This window comes from Podarcis bocagei, assembly GCF_964188305.1.
Source record: "Podarcis bocagei genome assembly, chromosome: 13".
Lineage (NCBI taxonomy): Eukaryota > Metazoa > Chordata > Lepidosauria > Squamata > Lacertidae > Podarcis > Podarcis bocagei.
This window is the reverse complement of record NC_138138.1, coordinates 38,939,595-38,955,053: the sequence shown is the minus strand read 5'-3', so window position 1 is coordinate 38,955,053 and position 15,459 is coordinate 38,939,595. Positions and strand designations below refer to the sequence as shown.

General features: G+C 43.7%; 2 protein-coding genes across 3 annotated transcripts; one reads left to right on the top strand and one right to left on the bottom strand.

Moving 5' to 3' along the window:
* Positions 1–1,824: 1,824 nt before the first annotated feature.
* On the top strand, positions 1,825–9,860 carry NDUFA3 (NADH:ubiquinone oxidoreductase subunit A3). Its single transcript, XM_081169144.1, has 4 exons — positions 1,825–1,908; positions 3,209–3,283; positions 8,767–8,844; positions 9,641–9,860. The coding sequence occupies exons 1-4, from the start codon at positions 1,893–1,895 to the stop codon at positions 9,730–9,732; spliced, it is 261 nt and encodes an 86-aa protein (XP_081025270.1). The 5' UTR covers positions 1,825–1,892; the 3' UTR covers positions 9,733–9,860.
* Positions 9,861–10,387: 527 nt separating this feature from the next.
* Positions 10,388–15,034, bottom strand: TFPT (TCF3 fusion partner). Of its 2 annotated transcripts, none has more exons than XM_081169128.1 (6): positions 14,770–15,034; positions 13,461–13,694; positions 12,515–12,585; positions 12,160–12,229; positions 11,810–12,046; positions 10,388–11,467 (listed from the first exon to the last, which is right to left on the bottom strand). In XM_081169128.1, the coding sequence occupies exons 2-6, from the start codon at positions 13,683–13,685 to the stop codon at positions 11,333–11,335; spliced, it is 738 nt and encodes a 245-aa protein (XP_081025254.1). In that variant the 5' UTR covers positions 13,686–13,694; positions 14,770–15,034; the 3' UTR covers positions 10,388–11,332. The 2 variants fall into 2 exon arrangements, with proteins under 2 accessions (XP_081025254.1, XP_081025253.1); XM_081169127.1 differs by having other exon boundaries at positions 14,842–15,004.
* Between the last annotated feature and the right edge of the window lie 425 nt (positions 15,035–15,459).

Here is a 15,459-nt window from a genome sequence, read left to right as displayed (position 1 = left end):
ACACATCTGGCAAACAGCAGCAGAGCTCTCAAGATGCAAAATGTAGACTCTCTCAGTATCTGTCTCCCTTCCCAAGTGGTTTTGCCTGAACTGGCAAATCTCATAATGGATGAGTAATAGAAAGGGAGGCATGTGTGCGTATAGAAACTAGCTTCCTTTAAGATGGTTGCTCCCCGCCGCCTTTGGTCTCGGGCCCTATCCACCACTAGCATGTGGCCCTCAGAACAGAAGTTTGTTCTGAAGGGAATGTGACCTACTAGCTGAAAAAGATCCCCCACCCGCCCCCGTTTTGTTTGCCTCTAGAATATACCCCTGTAGAATAGAATATTTTTATCCAACAGACTGGTCATTTCAAAGGGGAACTGAACGTGACAGTAGGTCAAAAACTGGAGTTTTGCGGTCAAACAAGGTCGAAAGCTTCCTTATCTTAGACCCAGAAAGTCCCTGAGGTGACTCAAAAGGAAGCAGCTGCCAGTGTGTTAGTAGGGCTGCCAGTGTCTTTGGCATTGACAGAGGAGGTGGAAATATCGCTATTTGGAAGGAAATTGTCCCCGAATGGTTAATTGCAGAGAAGTTCAGAGACAAATTTTTAAAAAGGATGTGACACCCACAGCTCAACCTGTCCCCAGGGCTGTAAAGCGGATTGTGTAGTGGTCAGGGAAATATACTCTGCACATGCTCTGGGACAGAGTTTCCTGTTGCAACTTTTTTCTTTTAAGTCATCAAATAATTCCCGATACATTAGCAATGATAATGTCATGCAACTTCACATTTTTCAGGCCATTCAAAGAAAGTATAGTGGTACCTCGGGTTACATACACTTCAGGTTACAGACTCCACTGACCCAGAAATAGTACCTCGGGTTAAGAACTTTGCTTCAGGATGAGAACAGAAATCATGCTCCGGCAGCACAGCAGCAGCAGGAGGCCCCATTAGCTAAAGTGGTACCTCAGGTTAAGAACAGTTTCAGGTTAAGAATGGACATCCGGAACGAATTAAGTACTTAACCTGAGGTATCACTGTATAGCATCTGACTCCGCTACTTGCCTCCCCCCCCCCACCTGCCATCAGTCAAATGCCCATTGGGTTGTATCTAAGCCAACACAAGAACAGGCCTATTGAAACCAATGAATGTGATTAACTTAAGTTTATTAACTTCAGCAGGGTTTCTCTGCAGCTGACACACCGTACATTTAAAGCACATCTCCCACCCCCTGCAAAAGAATCTGGGGGCCTGTAGTTTACCCCTCACAAAGCTACATTTCCCAGCACCCCTAACATACCACAGTTCCCAGGATTTTTGGGATGTGTGTATGCATTTCTAGCCACCTGGATTCACAGCCAGCCACTAAAGGGCAAACGTGCACCAAGTGAAAAGAAATCCCCTATGCCTTCTTCTCCCTAGCAAAGCACCTTCAGGATGACGTGATTGGCCGTCTGGCGTTATTCATGTGCACGTGTGAACGCACTGCAGCAAAGAAACGCGGGGCGGGGGAGCCGAGGGTTTGAACTATTGTAACATTGCACGCCGCTCGTGTTCTCCATTCATATTACAACCCCAAGCAAACACCTGCATGAAAACGTCCGGAGATGTAAGAAATCCATTAACGACAAAAAGCCGGCGTGCATTATCCTGTACAGTATTGCAAACGTCCAGTCTTGTCGAAGAGAAACAGGTTATAACAGTTTGAAAGAAACAAAGTAGCGATAATAATAATAACAATAATAAGTATTATTAAAGGGTGCAAAATCACATTGGAAATGCAGGGCAATGGAGAGAGAGAGAGAGAGAGAGAGAGAGAGAGAGAGAGAGAGAGAGAGAGAGAGAGAGAGAGACTCTATAAAACTACAATTCCCACAATGCGTTGCGCCTCCTCCGCTTTCCTTTCAAGATGGCGGCGCTGAGCAGTAAGTGCCCCAACTGTGTCTCTTTTTCCTTTTCTCCCTACTTATTCGGCTGGCGGGTCCGTGTCTTTTGAGTGGCGCGGGGTTCGTGGAGGGGTTTCCCCCTTTGCTAGAGGGAGCCAGGGTTATGGCAATGAGTGTTAAGTGGGGATCCGTTTTTGGGCGGGTTGTAAAGATAAACAAGGACGTTCAAATTGTTATGAGGATGACCTTCTTAAGTGGGTCGGTGGAGAAGGAACGTGGCGGAGTCTTTAGGGCACGCGCAAACTGTGTGCACGGGGGAGGGTTGCCCGGTGGTACACGAGTACTCTGTATTTTCAGTCTACCACGACCATAGTGTTGGAAGGGACCACAAGAGGCATCTAGCTCAACCCATTGCAGATACTGAAAATCCGCTACAGAAACATTTCTGATAGCCACCTTCCCTCTGCTTTTAAACCCCTAATGAAGGAAAAGCGACCTGTGGGTGCCCACTCAGTCCTGAGCACAAGACACGTTACAAAACCTGTTCTCTCAGCTATGTTGTGAGCCAAGTGTGGTGGCAACCCCTTTCACACTTACCAGGGGTTAAGCCTCATTGAACTTGGTGGGACTTACTTCTGAATAGATTTTCCTAAGGTTCCACTGTGCATCCATTATTTTTACTTACTTAAAAAAAATATGTCTCAGCTTTCCCATTAATAATGTGTCTAACTATTATAAATGATCAGAAAAACCAAGAGCAAACCTTGGAAGCAGGAGCAAGAATAGCTCCGGGGAAATAAAAGTGTTCATCTCGCGTGTAGGCACCAAGCAAGTATCTAGTTGTTCCAAAGATGCAGTGCCTACATAGAAAAGGCCCCAACTCTGGTCACCACCTTAGAAAAGTTGGGGTACCTGGAACAGAGCCTCTATTATTACAGTCTTAAGTGTACGCCACTGTTGTTTCAATTTTTCAGATGGGAAAAGTGAGGCGCTGAATGACAGATCTGCTCACTAATTAGTGCCTCGTTCAACTCCTGGTTCCCAACCCTCTTAAATTATGAGTAAAAAATGCCCAAAGTCTGTTCTTTGTAGATCTGCCTGCACAAGCCAACTCCCTACTTTGGCACTAGCAAGAAGACACTGTTTTTTAAAAGGAGATGCTGGTCCTGCCATGTTGGTAAGCTGCAGGGGCAAGCAAATATTAGATGCGAAAAATTCCTATCCTCCCAAATACTCTGATAGCCTTCCCCTGTTCTAACTTATTAGGCCTCCAAACATTGTCAGAGAAGCAAGTATTCAAAACAGTTCTAATAAGTGTGCATACTTCATTATCCCACAGAAATTATCCCATTTCTGAAAAATGCATGGGGAAAGGATCCAGTTGTCGTTCTCTCTTTCGGCATTGGTTTTATGGGTGAGTTTGCATTACTTTTCCCTGCAGCCCAGGAATCCACTTTCTTAATACATTTTTGCAGTTTGCTCGTGGGTGCTGTGTATGGGGTCCCAGAGCTTGTTGCATCCAGACACTGACTAGGGCCAGTCCTGCTTAGCTTTAGAAAGTGTGCTGCACTATGGGTCTTCAGACCACATCCTTGGTATGTTATTGACCTAGCCCCCAATTTCTGGCCTTACACAATTTGCAGCATACAATCCATACTTCAGTGGCATCACTGTCAAATTGTACTTTTCCAGAAACATACCGAATTTATACCATGGGTGGACTAATTCACAGCGATTGCTTACAGGTATTGGAGATATCAAGCAGACTTTCAGAAAGGTGCAGCCAGATCAAAGAGAGTGCAGTGGGGATGTTTTTGGGACTGCATACTGTACCAGGAAACTGGAAGAAATCCTTTGTGTAGGCTAGGGACAGGGAACCTGTGGCCCTCCAATGACACACAATTTCTAGCAGTAGGGTTATAAGTTCTTGGTGTAGCAAATGAGGGCCTTTGTGGATGATGTCATTAAGCGCTAAGGGCTAAAATTTGTTGCTTAGTGATTTTTTAATATTTTTTTCAAAAACAGCAACTAAAAATTCCTTCACATAGTAGCATTCCCACCATAGATGCTAACTTCCTCCCCTTTTCCCAGACTCTCTCTAGCAGTCTGGAGAGATGTTGGGTTGATTCTTTTTAATTTAACTGGAACCCAGTGTCATCTATGTATTACTTTAAAAGTAGATGCCTGAACTTTTGTGGGCATAGTTTTAAATGGAGCTTTTTTTAAAAAAAAAAAGATTTTTATTGGTTTTACAAATTTTAAAAAAACAGACAAACACTTAAGAAAACAAACATACACGTATAAATTCATAACATATTTTCATAAACCTCTTTTCTGGGACTTCCCCATACCCCCCCTTTCTGCATCCCAATGTCTATAATTTTATAGCAACTCCCAGTTGTTACTTTCCAACCTCAGTCATCTTAGTCATCTCTATATTCTAACCTTATGTCACTGTATCCCTTTGTTCCTAAGAACCAAAACACTCTAACATTCATTGAGTTTATAATAGTCCTTAAGGTAACTTTTGAATTTTCTCCATTCTTCTTCCGCTGTCTCTTTTCCTTGGTCACGGATTCTGCCTGTCATCTCAGCCAATGTCATATAGTCCATCACTTTCATCTGCCATTCTTCCAGAGTGGGTAGATCTTGTGTCTTCCAATGCTTTGCGATGAGTATTCTTGCTGCTGTTGTAGCGTACATGAAAAAAGCTCTATCCTTCTTTGACACCAATTGGCCGACAATGCCCAAGAGAAAGGCCTCTGGTTTTTTAGGAAAGGTACATTTAAGTACCTTTTTCATTTCATTATAGATCATTTCCCAGAAAGCCTTTATCTTCGGGCATGTCCACCAAAGGTGGTAGAAGGTACCTTCAGTCTCTTTGCATTTCCAACATTTGTTATCGGGCAGATGATAAATTTTTGCCAGCTTGACTGGGGTCATGTACCACCTGTATACCATTTTCATAATGTTTTCCTTTAAGGCATTACATGCCGTAAATTTGATACCGGTGTTCCATAACCATTCCCAGTCATCTGACATGATGTTATGACCAACATCCTGTGCCCACTTAATCATGGCTGATTTGACTGTTTCCTCCTGTGTATTCCATTTCAGCAACAAGTTATACATTCTAGATAAATTCTTAGTACTAGGTTCTAACAATTCAGTTTCTAGTTTTGATTTTTCCATCTGGAAGCCAATTTTCCTGTCCTGTTTGAAAAATTCCACTATTTGATGGTATTGAAACCAATTTTGTACCTTATGCTTCAGTTTCTCATAACTTTGCAATTTCAACTTATCTCCATCCTGTTCCAAAATTTCCCAATACTTCGGCCATCCGACCTCCATATTGAGTTTCTTCACTGCCTTGGCCTCCACTGGTGAGACCCATCTAGGGGTTTTGTTTTCCAACAGATCTTTATATCTTCTCCAAACATTAAACAGTGCTTTTCTAACAATGTGATTCTTAAAGACACTATTAACTTTGTCATACCATAGATATGCATGCCAACCAAAAGCATTGTTAAAACCTTCCAGATCTAAGATGTCTGTATTTTCGAGGAGCATCCATTCTTTCAGCCAGCAAAATGCTGCTGCCTCATAGTACAATTTCAAGTCCGGCAGGGCAAAACCCCCTCTTTCTTTAGCATCTGTCAATATTTTAAATTTAATTCTGGGCTTTTTGCCCTGCCAGACAAATTTCGAGATATCTTTCTGCCACCTCTTAAAACATTCCATCTTATCCAGGATCTGCAAGGTCTGGAACAAAAATAACATTCTAGGCAATACATTCATTTTGATCACAGCAATTCGGCCTAACATTGACAATTTCAGATTTGACCATATTTCTAGATCTTTTTTAATTTCCGACCAGCATTTTTCATAGTTGTCTTTATACAAATTCACATTTTTAGATGTCAAATAAACCCCTAGATATTTCACCTTCTTAACCAGTGTCAACCCTGTCTCCTCTTGAAACTTCTCCTTTTCTGCCTCTGTTAAGTTTTTTCCTAAGACTTTGGTTTTTTGTTTATTCAGCTTAAATCCAGCTACCTGGCCAAACTGTTGTATTATTTCTAAAACCTTTTTCGTACTAGTGTTTGGCTCTTGCAAAGTCAATACTAGGTCATCTGCAAACGCTCTTAGCTTGTAATGTTTAGCTCCGACCTGCACTCCCTTAACCTGCTGGTCTTCCCTTATCATATTCAGCAACACCTCCAGAACTGTGATAAAAAGTAATGGGGAAATTGGACACCCCTGTCGTGTTCCTTTTTCTATCTTAAGTTCCTCCGTCACTACATTATTTACAATCAATTTAGCTTTTTGTTCAGAGTATATTGCGGCCATACCATTCTCAAAACCTTGACCTACCCCCATCCCATGGAGATTCTTTATCATGAAGCTCCAAGAAATATTGTCAAAGGCTTTCTCCGCGTCCACAAAGATCAATACTGCTTTAGTGTTTATATTCACCTCTAGCTTTTCCAAAATATCTATCACATTCCTTACATTGTCTGCTAGGTGTCTTTTAGGGAGAAAGCCTGCTTGGTCCCCATGAATCTTCTCCATCAACACTCTTTTAAATCTTTTTGCCAAAATGTCTGCAAAGATTTTGTAATCCACATTAAGTAGTGATATTGGGCGGTAGTTCTTCAGTTGAGTCTTTTCAGTCTCTGTCTTTGGTATGAGTGAAATATATGCTTCTTTCCACGATTCAGGTGTCTTTTTTCCCTCAAGGATCTCATTGCAGACTTCTTTCAGTGGTTGAATCAGCCATTCCTTCAGCGATTTGTAGTATCTTGAAGTCAATCCATCTGGTCCTGGGGACTTGCCCAGTTGCATATTCTGAATGGCAGCCTCTATCTCTTGTTCTGTTATTCTCTGGTTCAAATCCATCTTGTTTTGATGAGAGATTTTTTGTAATCCATATTTATCAAGGAATTTATCTATATCTTCTTCATTTTGCGGGCCTTGAGTATAAAGCTTTTTAAAATAACTCAGGAAGCAATTTCTAATTTCATTAGGTTTAGATATATTCTTTCCATCCACTTCTAAGCTTGTGACTGTATTTAGTTTCTGCCTTTTCTTCAGTTGCCAAGCCAGAAGTTTACCACATTTATTTGCTGATTCAAATGTCTTTTGCTTCATCTGCTTTATCTTCCATTCAATCTCCAAGTTCATCAGTTCCATATATTGTGATTGATATAACTTGATCTCTCTTAAAATCTCCTGGGACTTTGGTTTTACTCTTAGTTTAGTTTTAAATGGAGCTTTGCCCCAGAGAGCATTCGTTCTCCTCATGTATCTCTTGTCCTAAGTCAATTTCCCATACTCTTTTCAAGCCTAATGTATTACCAGTCCATTCTGATAGGAGTGCCTTATAAATGCTAGTTACAGATAGGTAGCTGTGTTGGTCTGCCATAGTCAAAATAAAAAAAATCCTTCCAGTAGCACCTTAAAGACCAACTAAGTTAGTTCTTGGTATGAGCTTTCATGTGCATGCACACTTCTTCAGATACCTGAAGAAGTGTGCATGCACACGTATCTGAAGAAGTGTGCATGCACACGAAAGCTCATACCAAGAACTAACTTAGTTGGTCTTTAAGGTGCTACTGGAAGGAATTTTTTTATTATAAATGCTAGATAGCATTCTTTTGGAGTTGGTGTTTGCCCATGACGGTGTTAGTGGCCAAGTATTAATGCCTGATTTGAGTTGTTGTTGAGCAAAAGAGCACACTTGGTATAGTTGAAACCAATTAGGACAATTATCATCTAGTACAGTGTTTCCCAACCTTTTTGGGCAAAGGCACACTTGTTTGATGAAAAAAATCTTGAGGCACACCACCATTACAGCCCCGTGACGTCAGCGCGCAGCGTCACGCCGGGAGGGACGCACGAAAGTGTAAGTTTCAATTTTTCCCCCTCCCCCTTGCCGGGGAACCTCCAAGCTTTGGGGGTGGGGTGGGGAGGAGGCAGCAAAGCGAGGCAGGAAGGAGAGCGCGGCTTGGCTGGGTGAGCTTTGGCAGGGGCAGGGAATGAGAGCCGCGAGGCGGGCGCTGCGGACGGAGGCGCTGCCCGCCGAGCTCACAGGCAGCCAGGCAGGCAGACGGCGAGAGCCCCGCGCTGGGCGGCCTCTCCTCGCCGCCGCCGCCCCGCCTCTCGCCGCCCGACTCGCCCGCCTCCCTCCAGGCAACATCTCGCGGCACACCAGGCAACATCTCGCGGCACACTAGTGTGCCGCGGAACAGTGGTTGGGAAACACTGATCTAGTATTTGGCATAGCTTGTCTGTCAATGGTTTATTATTTTTATAACAAACCATTGACAGCAGGTCACATAATCTATAGATACCCTTTTCTCCCAGTTAGAGAATTGCCGGTGTTTATCTCTGTATTTAAAATCAGTATGCTCTATTATGGGTGTTCCCCTCCCAATATAGACAAAGGGTAGCCAGAAGATACAATTAGGATTTGTTGGTGGATATTTTGTGTAATTTGAAGTAGGTTGGCAACTACTTCTTACTCCCAGTTGCTTAAAAATGACAACTTTGAGATAACCTCCTGCCCAAGTTATACTGTTGAAATGTAGAAAGCCAAGAAAGTAGGTAACCAGAGGCAACTCTTCTATGGAAGGGCTCGTTTCTGGAACTAGAAACCAATTCCTGGACTCAGAATTCTTGACTTCAAAGCCTTTTGCACTGGACTCTGGTTGGCGGATCTCTTGAGTTTTAAAAAACAGAGCAGGTCCTCAAAGCTAAAGTCTTGCCCATCCCTATACTGATCTAAAGAGAGCAGTACTCTTGAGTTTATTTCTTTTGTTGTTAGTGGCTTGGTGTGCAATTTATGTTTTCAGTTTCTTTCTGACTCACACCTGTTTTTTTCCTTTCCGATTTCAGCTTTGGTGGCACCGTGGGTCAGTCCCTTAACAAAATACAGTTCCATGATGAACCAGGCTGTACCATATACATATCCAGGTATAACCGCCTCCACAACACCTATCCCTTTAAAGGCAGTTCCTTAGGAGAAGAGCAGCATGAAATATTTGACTCTATGTTTAGTGCAGCTGATGTTAGACAGGAATCTATGGCTGAGCTACTTCTTTGGAGCAAGGCAACTGAAGGTCTAATAGAAGTGATATGTGATGTCGTTGTTGGGATACTTGACAAATAAAAAATTAAAGCATACACACCCAAATAAAATAACTGACTGCCAGGTCTGGAAGGCACGTACTGGAGAACTCCCAAAATAGCTCAATTGTCATATTGTTCACCTTTTAACAAAACAGTCAAATTTTCACTACAATTGGCCTCCTTGCAGGAGAACTGAAAGTTGGCCAACACATTCTTGAAAATGAATCCATAGTTACCAGTGTGAATATTACCACCCTACACACTGATTTGTGGGCAGAGGGTCTGCACCTAGAAAGCAAGCTGATTGGCTGGCAAAACCAGAATGGGCATAGTTTTCCCATCATTGCATCTCTATGCTAGGAGGAAATGGTTCTCCCTTAGCATTTCTCCCTATAGCACAGCTTTTGTCAGGAAGAAAAATGTCAACAATGGCTGCGCACACTTTCCAAAAATGAGGGTGGAGATGCAGTGGCGAGGTGACAAGCCAGTGGGCTACTTTGTGTTGAGGCACCATTTTGTTCTGTACAGGGTCTCTTACTCAAATACTTGTTGTGTCCTTCCCTAACAGAAGTATTTGATTGTATCCAAGCTGCAGTTGGGAGATACACACACTTGATTTCTGTTCTTTTCCTCTCTCCAGTTCCAGTTCGGGATGATGGCAATATGCCAGATATTCCCTCCCACCCTTGTGACAAGGAAGGACCAAGTCTTGAATGGCTAAAGAACTTCTGAGATGGGCCCTTGTGAAGAACAGGCCTAGAGAACCAACACTGAAGGGGCAACCCAGGCCTGCACTGCTCTCTGCTCTTTTGTGTACATGTGTAACATTTTCAGGATATAATAAACTTGCTAACTTAAAAGCAGGCTTCCTCAACCTTTCTCTTTGTGACCCCCCTCCCCCAAAACAAAGCATTGCTAAAGGGGTTGGGACACTTAACCAAGCTTAGGTATCACAGCTTCCTCTTTCAAGGGACACTGGGTATTGCAGTTCACCTGAGAGTAATTCCTGGCACCTTTACAAAAACTGCCTGGCCCAGGAGTCTTTAAGGGAAGCAATGACAGTGTGCTCTGAGAACAATTCTTATGTTTGGCAGCTCCCTTGAAATGGATCAGTTGGGGAGGGAATGAGGAAGGGAAAGGGAAGGAAGTGTGCAGTATTCTGCAGCCCTCAAAGAAAAATGAAAATAAACTTAACGGGTGGGCAGAATTTAATCCAGGCACAACTGTTCTGCAGGAGATCTGGAAGAAGTGTCTACTCCTTATGGCTTCGGAAAAGAATGGGGGAGGGGGATTTAGTGCCTTGCTCTTTCTGACTGGCAGAGAAAATAAGCAAACACTTGACAAATTTGCTAGTCTTGCATAATTTGCACATGTTGTAGGAGTACTGTTTTTAGTACAGAATTGGCTTTAATATATTGTGCCTCATGGTTAAGATACTCATAAAAATCTTGGGCTTGGAAAGCAAAGCAGCAGAGTGCTCTCGCAGCTGTAAGAAGACTCCTCATTCACTGAGAACATTTGTCACACAAAAGAGAAGCTGCTTCTGTTTCCTTTCTTGAACAGTGCATGGAAGCCAGCTCCTGCACACCACTTTCAATCTGCATTGCACATTTAAAGCAGTATTATGCCACTTTTGGGGGCAGTCGTGGGTTCCTCCAAAGGTCCCAATTCCCCTGACAGAGCTACTATTCCCAGGGTGGTTTAGAAATCCCTCTTCTCTGGGAATTTTGAGAATTGTAGCTCTGGGAGGGGAATAGAGAGCTCCCAACAACTCTCAACAGCCTTACCAAACTACAGTCCCCAGGATTCTCTAGGGGAAGCCAAGACTGTTTAAAGTGGCATAAAAGTGCTTATAAACATGGTGCCCATGTGGCCTCAGTCAGAGATCACTTAACTCCTTCAGAAACTCACAAATTGTGTGGCCCAAGACATGTAAGACATAGAAATTCTACATACATACCCATTCCCACCCCATACTTAAGCTTTTGGACATTGGTAGCAGAATCCATTCATCTCCCTAATGCAGATGGACTTGAACACTATTACTACATTGGCTTTCAAGTTAAGTTAGTGCAGTCCAATTTGTCTTCCAGCACCTGCCCCTCAGCCGCAGAGTGTCAGTTCAGATCAAGTGCACTCCAAGTGGCTGAGAGTTCCACAGTCCGTCTCTTGCTGGCTCTTAAAATGTGCTTGTGTTCCTTTCAGTCCAAAACATATTCCCAGGTGACTGATCAGCAGACAGCGCAGTGGCCTCTTTAACCCAGGAGGGAGGCAACTGACGTTCAGATATACATATAGAGTCTCCTTCGTGAGCACCGGTGAGTGGCGAGCCTCAGTCGAAATCAGAACAGGCCCCTGGGCTAGAGAACTTTGAATAATGGAGTAACTTATCCTGAGGACTAGACTGCTGCCAGGCAGGAGTGAGGACATCCTCTTGCTCACATTGGAAATCCTCTTCAGACTTTATCTGCAGCCACAAAAACCAAAACAGTGATTCAAAACACAGTTTCAAGCTAAACAGAAGCGCTTTGCGTGATGTGGGAAGAAAGGGGATGCTTTCAAACTGTTATGTGTGATAAACCAGCAGGACTAGAAGCTTGTTTAAAAACAGAAGACAAAATCCTGAATTTGTATTATGGTAGCAGATTCTGTGTAGCCGACAGCTGGAGTATATATAACCTAGTAATATGCCTGTCTACCATTGTATCTGGCCACATTTCCCGCCTAACCCCCAAAGGTAGTGTGTAGGTTAAGTCTGTATGGTCATCTATATATTCTCAAAGTTGAAAGCCTCTAAGTTCTCCCGTACCTGCACAGGAAACTCTTCCATAGGAATCAATGTTTGGGCTGCTCGGCGTAACCTCACTTCCTTTTCCTCCCGCATGTGGCGCCGCCGCTTCTTACTGGTGGGGCCCTCAGTAGGTGAGATACTTTCAGCCTCTGGGGCAGGCAAAGGACCCGAGAGACACCTGAGGGTGTCTTTCTCGGGGGGCTCATTCTCTGTGTTGCCAGGAGCTGGAGCATCAGTGCTGTGGCTACCTTCATCCTAGACAGAGAACATGATTCAGCTAGAACTCCTCCATCCTAACATTCCTTCCACCCATAAGAAGGTAACATGGACATGTCCTTATTTCCTTAGACCAGCTGTGTGTTTCTTACCTCCAGGACAATATCAAGGTGGCCTTGCCTGTAATCATCACCATAAGAATCAAGGACCCTCATGAGGAACCTGAAGGGAAGGAAGAGTCCATTAGAAAGATAACCTGCAGACAAGACATCCCCACTAATCCTCTTTAATAACTGTGTTCTTTTGCATGGTGCTGTTGATGTAGGGGATTCACTGTTATGAGATGTGGTAACAGCTGTCAATTTGGATGGCTCTAAATGAGGGATCTGATGAATTCATGGAGAATTCGTCTGCTGAGCATGAAAATTTAATAGACCCTCCTTGTTCAGGGAGAGGTATTTAAATCTCCCCACCCCTCACACTCCCAAGACATACTACCAGACATACCTTCTCTCCTGTTTAAGCCGCAGTGTTATTCTCTGGACCTGATGCAGCCGGTTTAACATCCTCTCATTCACCTGTATTTGTGGGCAATGTCACCAGAATACATCAGAATTTTGCCTCTCCCACACCCAGCCTTGTATTCCACTCACCCACCCAGTGGTCCCTCCTCCTTGGTCTCTGTTTGGATTTTCATTTGGTCCAGGTTAGCACCCCATGGGCAAGAATCTCTTCCTTCTTGTCCACCTACAGACAGTATTGCATAGTGGGTAGAGTACAGACCTAAGTTTAAAACTCCACTCAGCCCCCAAAGATGTTGGGGGACTTTGGGCTAGGGCTTGTCTCTTGTTTTACCTTGCTCAGAGGATTCTTGCGAATATATTTAATACCTTCATCTGATCACCATCTGAAGCCCTTCTTCGTGTGCCTCTTCCATGGGAATGGGCCTTTTCTGTGGTGGCTCCCTGTTTGTGGAGTGCTCTCCCCAGGGAGGCTCACCTGGCACTTTCATTACATATCTTTAGGCACCAGGTGATGTTTCTCTATAATCAGGCACTTGGCTGATTATCATTCTATGGCCTTTTAAATGTGTTTGTAGGAGGGGGGTTATTGATTTGTTTTTCTTTTATTATGCATTTTGTCTTCTCATTTTGTGTTTTTATTTTGTGAACCACCCTGTGATCTTTGTACCCAAGGTGTCTCTGATTTCCAAATACTTTGGCAGAGCACATGTTTGGCAAGCAGAAAGTCCCAGGTTCAGTCCCTGGCTGGGAAAGAACGAGAGCTCCTGACAATGAGAGCAGACAGTCCTGGGCTACATAAATGAATAAAAAGGCAGCTCCATGAGCTCATACCTGAAGTCAAAGCAGAGCTCAACCCACTGTGACAGCTGTTTGTTAATTTTTCCAGCTGGTGTATTAAAATTATCCACCCTCTCCAGCCAATCCCTTACCTGCTCTAACTCCTTGCAGCGCCGAGCAAGAGCCTGGCATTTGCGCCGTGTCATCTCCTGCTGCCTCAATGCCCCCTCTTCCTCCTCCTCTTCTGGTATTCCACCATCGGCAAACTCCACCTCTGTCTCCAGTTCACTCTCGAGGATATTGCCACCAAAAAGAGGAGGCAGTGCCAGCTCTGATCCAGGGGGCACAGAGAATTCTTCAAAGCCCACACCAGCCATGGTTGTGTTCTGGAGATTTAAAGAGAAAGAAACTGACATACTAACCAATATTAACCACCCCCCCACTCCAATATGAAGATCTAAAGCCACATTCCCTTTATACCCCAATATCCTATGTCATGTGAGACAGGAAACAGGTACATTTACAACAAGGGTGGGGAACCTGTGGTCCTCCAGAAGTTGCTGGGTGACAATTCCCATCTTCCCTGGCCATTGGTCATTCTGGCTGGATAAGATGGGAGTTCCAGTCCAGCAACATCTGAAGGGCCACAGGCTCCACACTGCTGATTAACAAGGACAAGGGTATTAGTATGACAAGAGATGAACAAGGGGCAGCCACTTTTATGGGCTTGGGAGCATAATCCACCTGTAATTTTTTTTTAAAAAAAGCAAACAGTGAAATATATTTTCTTACAGCTCTCTGTGGATGCACAAATTTGTATTTAAATGTTCTATAATCTATATTCCTAAACAATCTCCAAAAATACTCAATTTTTCAGAAGTTTAAATTTTCCTTACATACTAACTTCCTTTAACAAATCATTTCATCAACCCATAAAATATTGAGATTTCTAGTTTCCATGTAGGAGAAATAGCATGTCATCTAAATGGGTAGGCACTGTGCCATTTGCTGTTGCCACAATCCCATTTTATGAGCAGGTGTCCCACCAAAATTAAAAATGTATTATTCACAATCTCCAATATACTGCCAGAAAGTAAATGTAAAAGGTAAGTCCAGGCAAAGGCGAATATGAGGTGGCTTTACCTGCCAGAAAGCAGAAACAACTGTTCCTGTTATTCAGTTGGAGAATACAGTACAAGATACTTTGGTCACACTATTTTACGCGCTTATCCATCTCTATGGTTCAGAAAAGACTGCAACCCTGTACATGAACAGGCTTAAAAGAAGCTGAATAAAACTTGGTTCTAGCACCTCGACTTCAATTAAAGGAGCTCAGGCTCTGCTTCTGGCGAACCTCCAAGGAAAAAAGGCTCCAGAGCCAATAAGGAGGAAGATGGCAATTGGCGATTTTAATTTGCCCGATTCCTTTTGCAATGGGATTTCCTAGCACATCAGACGTACCTTAACCCTTCCAATCCTATAGGCGAAATGAGCAACCCTTGAATGAGGGTAATGGGATGGACGGTCGCTTACCGGTGACGTAAGCCCACAACAAAAGCGTTTGAGTTATCGAGACGCCACGGTTACAGTGAACCAGGGCAGAAGAGAAGGTGTCGCGTGCTTATTACGTATTGCAGAAGAGCCCACTGTGGAATGTCCTAGCGTTTCGTCGCGCCGTGTTAACGTAAATAGTGGTCGCGTCCCTGTCGCCGTTTCTCCGGTAGGGGACAGGATCGCTTGGCGCGGTGAAGTACGGTTGTGTCATCACGCCTTTGGATGCGTCGTGGCCTTAGAGATAGGAAAAATAGAGTAACTCACAGTCTAAACTTCCGGTAAAAATCGAAAGCTTTGCCTTTCTCTTAGCTCTATGACCAATAGGTAAGTCAGAGGAAAAATTATGAAAAACTGACGGAAGTGTCAGTTGACATAGTGACATAATTCAGTATAGCGTATTAGAAACCTACGGTTGGGGTGCTGCCATAAATAGTACTGTTATTTCAAAGGAAACTGACTCGAAACCCTAACGACACTTCCGGCTCCCCTTGGCATGTGCGTGGGTCACCCAGTGCGAAGAGATGACACAATAGGCAATGCCATAGAGACATAAGTTAGAACGGCACCCCAACTCTGGCCTAGGTTGGTGCCACGCAT